The sequence below is a fragment of the Toxotes jaculatrix genome, chromosome 24, assembly GCF_017976425.1.
Source record: "Toxotes jaculatrix isolate fToxJac2 chromosome 24, fToxJac2.pri, whole genome shotgun sequence".
In the NCBI taxonomy this organism is placed as follows: Eukaryota; Metazoa; Chordata; class Actinopteri; family Toxotidae; genus Toxotes; species Toxotes jaculatrix.
In genome coordinates, this window is record NC_054417.1 from 9,461,611 (window position 1) to 9,471,998 (window position 10,388).

General features: G+C 41.4%; 2 protein-coding genes across 3 annotated transcripts; one reads left to right on the plus strand and one right to left on the minus strand.

Moving 5' to 3' along the window:
- Positions 1 to 3,556, plus strand: c24h8orf74 (chromosome 24 C8orf74 homolog). 2 transcript variants are annotated; one of them, XM_041032574.1, is made up of 5 exons: positions 1 to 86; positions 1,205 to 1,388; positions 1,554 to 1,777; positions 1,896 to 2,045; positions 2,135 to 2,494. In XM_041032574.1, the coding sequence occupies exons 1-5, from the start codon at positions 45 to 47 to the stop codon at positions 2,366 to 2,368; spliced, it is 834 nt and encodes a 277-aa protein (XP_040888508.1). In that variant the 5' UTR covers positions 1 to 44; the 3' UTR covers positions 2,369 to 2,494. The 2 variants fall into 2 exon arrangements, with proteins under 2 accessions (XP_040888508.1, XP_040888507.1); XM_041032573.1 differs by lacking the exon at positions 1 to 86 and adding an exon at positions 412 to 472 and having other exon boundaries at positions 2,135 to 3,556.
- On the minus strand, positions 3,334 to 5,425 carry LOC121178068 (L-threonine 3-dehydrogenase, mitochondrial-like). Its single transcript, XM_041032572.1, has 9 exons — positions 5,242 to 5,425; positions 5,105 to 5,147; positions 4,866 to 4,936; positions 4,603 to 4,752; positions 4,310 to 4,482; positions 4,097 to 4,187; positions 3,857 to 3,949; positions 3,595 to 3,771; positions 3,334 to 3,480 (listed from the first exon to the last, which is right to left on the minus strand). Exons 1-9 carry the CDS (start codon positions 5,423 to 5,425, stop codon positions 3,341 to 3,343), a joined length of 1,122 nt encoding a protein of 373 aa, XP_040888506.1. The 3' UTR covers positions 3,334 to 3,340.
- Positions 5,426 to 10,388: the final 4,963 nt, after the last annotated feature.

The window sequence follows — 10,388 nt, forward strand, 5'->3', positions numbered from 1 at the left end:
GAGCCATCTGTGGCCCCGGACTGATAAGCCCAGTTACATGACAGATGAGTTGTTCTCCAACAAACTCACCGACACAAACAATAACAGTGAGAGACCTGCTGCTGCTTCAGTCAGTCCCATCATTATAACTTGTCAACCACAGCTGTCGCCATTAAACCTAATCAACAGGTGCCCGCTGGACTCATTATGCTCATAGCTGTGTTATTATTTCAGAATAAGTATTTAATTAAATATTTAGAATACTGTTAATTTTCTTTAATGTTGAATAGTGTGACAGAAAGCTCTATAATAACCTAAAATCTTTATCCGAACATTCCGTCATCTCCCTCACGTCGTGCGTGCATCCGACGTCACCGCGTTGACAGCGGCGAACGCGCACGCGTCCGTATCCCATGGCAATCAAGTGCGCCTGTGTTAAACAAGGATGGATTCCCTCTCAGAGTGGGAGATAGCGCAGGTATCGAGACTTCAGGTAGGCAGGCACTGAATGAACACCTGGGTCTGAGACTGAAGGGGTACAGAGGGAAATTACTGTTATTACTGTCTTAAAATGCTGCTTGGAATTTTAAAAAGGAAATAATCAAGCCAAACAGGAAGTGACCGACCGCAGTGAGAGCCACTTCCGCCCAAACACATGCTATTGAAAATATTCTAATTTTAATTTCACTGTTTATCTGACAGCTTTTCTAATTCATGGACTATTATACAAAACAATATGATGACCTCATATAACCTGACACATGGTTATAAAGTAGCCACGTAACCGTATAGAAAATAAAAACTTTATTGGTCCCACACACTGAAACGGAAGTGTCACAGCAGCTAAAGGAAGGGGAAAAAAAATCATGAATTGTAAAGAAACTTACACAGAAAAAAAACCCTACAAAATAAAACATGAAAAGCGAACATAAAAAATAAAAGGTACTAAAAACTATTCTTATTATACCGAAGTGAGTGAATCAGTCATAATTCTTATTCAGTAATAGAACACTCTTAAAGCAGCTATTTTGCATGAAGGTCAGTTTGGCTGGTATCTTCAGTCAAAGTACAACTTGTGAACTTTGATGTAGGAAGTTAGAGTTACAGAAGGGGGCAGCATTTTACAGATGTACAAATTTTATTCTGATCAAAGCCCTGGATCAAAGCCATAGACTTGATTTTAAGACATAGGATGCATTTACTTGTGTCTGTACTGTCCTTTCAGAGGGATGCTGGCGTCCAGAGGCTCAGCTGTCACTTCTCATGGCCTGAGTTCTGCGATGAACGACGGTGCTTCCATCAGGAGTTTGTGTACGACGTCTCTATGTTTGCCTCTGCCCAGGGCTTCCCCTGGTCTGATGTAATCCGGACAGCTGTGATTGCCAAAAGCATCTTCCCACAGCTGGATGGTGAGAGGAAACAGCAGTGTACTGTACTGAAGTCTTGTAGGTGGCAGGGTGTTTCACCTGAAGGTCATTATCAGGGAGCTTTTAATATGGCCACCAGGTTTGATTTGGTTTGATTTAGTAAGCCTCCTCTCAGGCATCTGGATTTTATTGTCCTCTATCCATCAGGTCTCGACACACCCGATCTACTGTCCTTGCTGAGAGACACGTTGTCTGAGTGTTTACCAGACCTAACCCCTGTGCACCGACACAAGTTCACCCAGTTCCTCTCAGACACCTTCACCACTCGGCGGAGGCTTTTCCAGGCGACGGTGGGTGGAGCCGCAAACCTGTCCATCACTGAGCTACACTTGGAGGTGCAGTTGCCGCCCACACCCTGCCCTCTGGCACAGGTGATCAGTAACCAGTGACTAGAAACTAAATGGCTACAATTAACATATAATTTAAAGAAAAAAAATATTTGCCTCCACGAAATGGCTCCTGATGATTGTTGCACTGTATTTGTTGCAGGGCACAGAACTGCACCAGTGGGAGCATCAGCAACAGCAAACCCAACTCACCTCAGCCTTGCAACAGAAGGAGGAGGAGCTGAGGAGTCTCCGCGATGGGTTAAGGGTCACTCTGGGAGATATTCCTGAGGATGTACAGCTGGACAAAGAGGTTAACACTTAAAATGTTTATGCATAAGAGAGAAGTATGTTTCGTGTTTTTTGTTCCCTGACTTAGGCTGAGTCTCTGTCTCTCTGCAGGGTGTTCTGGATGTGGTCCGTGCAGCCGTGAGTGCCACTGAAGGCCAGATGCTGTCGAGTCTGAACCAAGAGGTCTCACTGCTCAGTGACATCCTGCAGCTCAAACTGCAGCAGGCATCTTTAGCCACCAGGAGGCTCCACAATCCTGTTCCCTCCAATACAGGTCTACGTCCAGACACACCAGCAAAGACGAAAACACAAACAGTAAAAACTAAAACAGGACTGAAGCAGTAGTGAATAAAGCTAATGTAGAGGGAAATCACTGCCAATATTATTATTTAATCACACAATTTTCAAGTAAATGTGTATGTGTGAATGGACACAGAAGGGACAGTCCTGAAAACCGGTTTCACATCAGGATTTTTTTTTTTTTTTAAAAAGTCTCTGATCCTGAAATCCTTTAATTTGACAGGAAAAGCTGCAAAGAACAGCATCATAAATAACATCAACATAAACAAAACAATATCCACTCCCTTCATTTCACACATTTCTTTCACAGAGCTAAGTTCAGCTTGTAACTGCTCATGCATTCATAGATTCAACATTCATAAATATTCTGCACTGTGACCGCAGCTAACAATAAAAATAATTTAAACAGAAATTAAATAACATTCAAAGCACCTAGTGTAGAGGTCAAGTTAAGTTTAGCCAATCAGGTAATTAGTTTCTATAACAACAGTACCTGAGGTAAAGCCTTTCAGTAAGTGATTACAGTACATATTGGTGACCAGGTGGAGTGCAGCTCTTACTTAAAAGCCAACTGGTTTTTCAGGACGGCAGTAGTGCCCTCTAAGGCGAGCATTTATCTGCTACACACCTACATACAGCAGGCTGGCAAAACCATCTGCATATACACATAAAATACACAAACTTACAGTACATTCAGAAAGAACAGAACAGATGAGGAGGGAGAGGAAGGTGGTGAGAAATAGAGATGATCACAAATCTAATCAACTACTAATTATCATATGATCAAATCTGATAGTTAGTGGTTTGGAATGTTCTTTGCCTCTGATTTTGAGTTTTGCATTTTAGTTTAATTGTTGGTATTTATTTGAATGATCTCATTCCTTGTAATTGTTTGTTGTTAATATAGGATTTTAATATTGTTGGTAGGACTCAGGTCAGACAGAATTTTCTGAAGTGTAGCAGTGAAACCTCGCCTCCTTTCAAATAAAGCTTTGTATGGAGCTGCTACAGAAAGGCTCAGTAGGCTTGTGCCAGCTGGTTGGCTGTGGTGATGTGGGTGAGCATGGTCTGCACCAGCTCTGGGAGGTCGTACTCGTGCTTCCAGCCCCAGTCCCGCCTCGCTGCGCTGTCCTCTAATGCCATTGGCCAGCCGTCCGCTGAGAAAGGACAGGAGAGGTATGTGATAAAGGTGTCCAGCCTAAATTCTTATTTTGGAATAACATCAGTGTAACAGTTGAGATGTCATTATACCACTTATACAGCACTCTAACCTATAGCCTGTCTGACAGGATCCAAATTGTAGGTGACCTTGAGGTCAGGCAGGATTTTCTGTATCTCCTGGGTGAGGTCATGTGGTGTGAAACTCATGGCGTTGATGTTATAGGTGCGGTTGACTAGTGTGTCTGCTGGAACCTCCAGGAACTCCAGAGTAGCTCTGAGACAGTCATCTGGACAAGAGGAGGAGGACAAGGAGGAGGTGAAGAGTTAAAGCATTGACAGGGAAAACACATTTCTATCATAAGTCTATCATACCTATATACATCATTGGAAGCCGTGTATCGCTGCGCAGGTTGCACTCGAAATGACCGGTCTTCACAGCTGAATGAAAGATCTGCACGGCATAGTCTGAAACAATGGAGAAACGGGACCGGTCTTCACAGGACGATGAGCAACACCACCAGACAAACAAGATCTGAAGCAAAGACACTGAGGACAACCGGGTCAGGGGTTGGTGTCATCCTGAGAGGATTCCTCCAGCTCAGACCTGCTTACCTGTGGTTCCTCCTCCAGGCTGAGAGTCAGCTGAGATGATGCCCGGATACCTGAGACAGCGGAAATCCAGCCCATACCTGTGGTGGTAGTACTGAGAGAGAAAGAGAGGAAGGACATGGCTCGGAAACGCTGGGCCTTAAAAAAGACACAGGAATCTTGAGACTTGAGATGTCTTTCTATGTGTCTGTCACAGTCTGTACATGAGTGTCTCACCTCACCCATCAGCTCTGCGTGGACCTTGGAGACACCGTAGATGGTGCGTGGTCTCTGCACACACAGCTCAGGAGTAGGGTCCCTGGGCGAGGACGGACCAAAGGCACCGATAGTGCTGGGGACAAACAGACGCAGACCATGTTCGGTTGCAATGTCTAATATGTTATGGAGACCTATGAAGAGAGAGAGGCTGTGCATAAGTGTGTCATAGTAAGATGGTTCTAAATGCTGCTGCAACATACACTTAAGTGTCTGTCTTCAGTGATTTTAAACAAATGTGAGTGTGCATGTACCTGTGATGTTGACTTCTTTGGCCAGAGCGACATTGTTCTCTCCTACAGCAGACAGCACAGCCGAGTAATGCACCAGCCAGCTGATGTTGTTGTTGACCACAATCTCCCTGAGGTTCTTATAGTCCAGGATGTCTGAGAAGATGAACGGGCCTGTGGAGTTTGAACACAACCTGGTTTTAGGTACAGATGTTTTGCATTTGCATGGTCAAAGTGAGACTGAAATGTCTAAAAGAAACCGTAGCAGTCTTTTCCAGTATGCTCACCGTTATGGTAAACATGGTTGGGAGGTTTCCGGATGTCAGACAGGATCACGTTGTTTTTACCAAATCGTCTCCTGAGGGTAAAACATACAGACAGGTGAGACATTCTGGGGAAAGTGATGGCGGCACTTGGATATCTTCCTTTTGCTGTGCCATAACTCGTCACTCTGTCACGACTGAGCAAGAGACTATTTGTTGGACATAGCTAAACAATAAAATAGGACTTGGTGTAAATTCCTTACCTTAGCAACTTGGCAAGTCCCACCCCCAGCTGTCCAAGTCCTCCTACAGTGATGAAAAGAAAAGACAAAGTGGAAGTGAGAACAACAGCCTGAAAAAAAGAAACTGGCATAGTAACAATGACGGTGCAAAAACCGACCAGTGATGAGGACTGTGGGGTGGTCCGTGTCAGTGCAGGATGGACTCTGAGTTCTCACAGACGCTGATAACTGCCGTGAAGATGAGCTGACGCCACATACTGCCGAGATCAGTTGCTCCACACTGCGCTGGGGCCTGCTCCCAGCATGCCTCACTGGACCTCTCAGCAACTGCACCAGCAGCATCACAAAGTCTCCTAGAAACCCATGCATGTATTGTTAGCATAAATTAAAGGTTTACTGACAGGAAGTGTATTTATTTTATTTTTGTTGCACTCTGGCCAACCAGTTCTTTAATGCTGCTTCATGTTGGGCTTTAATAAGCCTCACCACTTAGTCTAAAGACACATGTTGTATATTTATTATATTGAAAGTCAAAAAGGAAAAGAAAAACACTATATGTGAAATAAGTCTGACCTAAATCCCCACACCCATCTGAGATTAGCTCCTTACAGCCTGCTTGGCCTAAATATAGACTCCTCCATCTATATTCCAGACCATTCTTAAACTCACGGTGACAGTCAGATTAATGTGACCGAATCTGAAACACCAACCTTGATCTGTACAATCTATCAGCTTTGTAACAGGGACTACATTTGTGTACATTGTATTGTGTTAAACTGGTAAATATAACACGAACATGTGACTATTACACAATCACAGCATCTCACTGTCAGCTCCACTCTTTGGACATAATAAAGGAATTATTGTTTCTCAGTCAGTGTTATGGTTTTTAATTGCACAACAAATACATCGATTATTCCTAATATTACCATTTAATAACTAGTTAACCGAAGCCCAAAGCTGGTCCTAGCTGGTGTACACTGTACATGCCGCATTAAATAACAGAATCCACGCTATTAATTAAAATGTGTTTAGTCATGGTCTGTGTTTGAAAGTCATTTTTAGTGTGTTTTACTTCTAGATTGAAAAGATCTGCTAACATAACGGTCCCTAACGGTAACCTTAGCCTGCCTATCATTTAAATTTTAAACCGTCTGACATTAACTTTGGCTAGCTGAAGCTTCAAACTTAGCCAAGCCGGCCGTAACGGGCTGCACCGCTGCCTACAGGAAAACGTACAGGAAAACATTTATTCCTTACTTTGAAGAGAACCAGGGGAGTGGAAGGGAAAAAAAGACGTTTTGAAACTCCTTCACACAGAACAGTGTTTGGGATGAAACATGAAGGCAGTCGCGGCGCTGTGACAGACGTCCGTCGCCCGGTGATTGGCTTAGGGCTCGAGAGGCTCGGCGACCGAGCCTGTCCAAATAAAAGACGAGCTTCCTCTTTATATTTTCAAAATAAAATGTGATGACTGTATGCGATTGTACCTTTTAGCTGAAAGAAATGGTGATCGAACTGACTTCCTGTGCTACTGTCGCTGCTGATGCTATAATTCATAAAATCTAACATGTACTCTTTATGGAAACATGCAATTCACAGTAAAAAACAAACAAACAAACAAACAAAAAACAAAAACAAAAACAAAAAACAAGACATTATACTTAAAATGCCCAGTGCTTGTTGTGTTTGTTGTTGACAACACTGATGCTTTTCGGGGCAGTAGTGTGTGATAATGTCATTAAATCTTTGAAATAGTTTATTCCCTTCGTATAGCGGGCAAACAATGGAAACTCCTGGCAGTAATGCAATCTAGCAGAACATCAAATCCATAGAAACTTAAAAAGATTTTAATTAATATCCATCTATTCTGAAAATAATTTAAAAAACTTAGTTTCACATAAGTCGCATTACAGCGATTTTCTCATTTTCTCTCAGTCTTTTGATTTAATATTTTAGATTGCGAGGTTGTGCTCTCTGGCTATTCAAAACTGTCACTTTATGATATTACTATATTATTCTTGTCTTCCACATCTTCCGTTGTCTCCTTTAATTAACGCAACAGAGCCCCTCTGGGCTGTAATGGCTGGTGAACGTCGCCCAGCCGTTGTGGTCAGGTGACGGTATTGCACCCTCACTGACGTCTATCGTAAAGACGCCAGGTGAAGTTGATTGGCAAAGAAGAAGAAACGCCGTACGCTGCGCTCTGGAAGGACGAGGCTTTGGAAAACAAAATGTTAAGTTAAGTGTCACTCATACCATACTCTCACCTTTTAATAACAATGTAAATACATTTAGCAACATATGTAATAAACTGTAAATAAAAAACAACAACAACTTTCAGGTTTGCTTGTTTGTAATATTATCTCCTGCCTTGGCTGCGCTCGCAGGTGGAGAGAGGAGATGAGGACTTCCTGCGTCAACCGACAAAGTAAAGGACCAACATGGCAAAATGTGTGGTTGGACATTAACTACATGACAGGGAAACTTCATCTCTATGAAGTAAAGAAGAATGAACTTCAGTGAGCTTCAAAACGTGAGTCACACACACACACACACTCCCTGCCTGTTTTCTTGTTGCTGGCTGGTTTGTTTCCTGTTGGCTCAATGTCCTCCCATGACTGTTTTTTTTTTTTTTTGCCTTTTGTGGTCTTGCATTTAACTCTTCGCTGTGTGCTTGTTGATGGATGCTATGTAATGTCCTGCACTGAAGCTTCTGTCTGCAGAGAGACAGTTTCCAGGTCAAAAAGCCCGTAGAGGCTTTGAGTAATTTGGATTTATTAGTTGTTGTTGCATTTATTGGTTGATCAGTTACCTGTTGATTCTGAAGCCTATGATATGTGAATGGGAGGCTGGAGAAGATCAGTAAGTTGCTTGTGGGAATTTGTTGTTTTGTTGTACTGTTGTGAGCCACTGGCTTTAATGGCTGAAATACCTGAAGACCTTGTTTGTCATTTGTATACCACACATACAACTAGCTACGACTGTGTACGTCATGTATTTGACACATGCACTCTTTCTGACATATAAATGTGTGAATGCTTGGTACTGATCTGTACCTGTGTCACAGTATAAACCATCAGTCATATATCTGTGATTGCTTCTCTCTGTTGATAAGAACGATCACCTTAACACTGCACACATTTTATCCCAACCAGTACTGAATAATTAAATTATTAAATTCAGACGTTCCCATAAGAATAAATTAAGTGACCACTAAGTTGTTGTGGGCATTTCCTGGAACAATGACAGGTGTGATTAACTTAGTTAAGATGTGTTCATGCAAACAGCATAAAACTAATGGAACAGATTTCCCTCCTGTAATTAAGATGAAACTTGGTGTCAGTTCTAACCTTGCCCCTGCTAATTATGTACAAGTGATTTATTCTCTGTTACATGCAGGAAGATTAATCTGTGTCTTGCATTACAAATGCACACACACACACACACACACACACTCCTAGACAACAGCAAACACACACCTGCACATGCATCCAATGAGAGATTCATCATAATTTTGCAGTTTTCTCTGATGTTGCATCCATGAGGCTGAGATCTTATCCTCTGATTATCTGGATGAGGTCATGCATGTGAGGAATCAGGCCTGTGACACTTATCTGAGCTTGTATTTTTACCATAGATCAGTTCTCATAGTGGATTAGTTGTTTAAGTCAGTTACTACTAAGTTATGGCAAATGCTCTGTGGTTTTCAGCTTCTCCATTGTAAGGATTTGCAGCTTTTCTCTGTATTTATTCATTATCACTGAATGAAAGTGGCTTTTAGGACAGTTGGTTAGAGAAAACAGGACATTTGAAGATGTCACCTCAGGCTTTGTGAAGCTGTTACAGGCAATATTTAGGATGTTTTATAGACTAAACAATTATGGATAGAATAATCAATTCTAAAAGGAATAATTAGTTGGTGCCCTACTGTTTAATTTCATGTTTACTACACTTTTAAGATTGGCTTATAGTTCACTCAAATTCCTTGAAAACAGAATATAAATCGACATGTTTCAAAATAATGCTTTCTTATTCATATTATTGTGTGTTTGCTGAGAGTCACTAGGTGGCAGTAGATACCTAGAAATCCAAGAATTCAAGAGGCCTGTATCTCTGCTTTGCTTCCTCCTGTGCCTGCAGATGCAGTAAAAGGACTGTTGTTTTTTTTAAAAATCTTGTGTAATTTTCTAATGCAAACTATTTTCATTTTATTTGTATAATTTCTAACAGCTTTTGCAATGGCTTCAAGAGTCAGATGTTTTTTAAAGGAAAAGCTCAGCTTATTTCAAACATACCAGCTGATTAAAATGTATTTGTATGTGCTGTATTTTCTCTGGTGCTCTCTGTGGATTGACAGCATTTGAATGTTTGGAGTTCCTGCTTCCCTGTTCCTAGAAAGTACCGGCTGCTTAACTTGAAAGTATTTGTGTATTTATTTAGAAAAGACTTGGACAGGATTTATCCATCAGCAGTGTTACAGCGGCCTGTTCTACCTCCACAATCCAAACATCTGGATTTGAGCCAGTTTTTCTTGTGGATTCAGTTCCAACCCTACAGAAGGGGCGACAATAGATGATGCATGTCTTATTGTTCATTTGCTTAAATAGCCTCTGTTGTTTTGGCCGTTCTGGAGTTCTGCCAAATATCTGAATATGTAGTATACACATACTCCAGGCTTGTTTTGCTCATTGTTGTCTTGTGTACATGCCTGAAATAACAGGAGGCTTTTCTTGCTGTGGCAGCTTTGGTTCTCCACATGAAAAAGAAGATATTCTTTGTTTTCGTGTGGAAATGCAGCACAGGAAAAAAATATATTGTTTACTTACACAAACATGAATGTAATTACTCATAAAATCCTGGGTGAAACAAAGGCTTTTACCCTCGCAGCAACACAATGAAGTGATGCCCTGTGGTATTATCATGTACACTGTCCAAAGAATACAATTAACAGTAAATTATTAGCTTCCTACAGTGTATTATGGTGGAGAAATACCAGTGTTTTGTAACTTTCGTGAGCCAGAAATAGTCTCACTCATCACACAGATGGTTTTTCTCATTGACTAGTCATTCACACTTTGAAGCCATATGACTCAAAGTTAAAGTTTCCCACTGCTGTTATGTAGACATGTTGAAATATATACTGAAAACTGTCAACACATTTTACCTAACTGACACTTAATACAGTCTCTGTCAGGCTGCTGGTTTCTTTATAATTGTTGTTATCTGTGTTTCATGTTCTAAGTCTTCTCCCTTGTAATTAGCAGTGTTGGAGGAAGTATTAAGATGTTTCACTGAAGTAAAA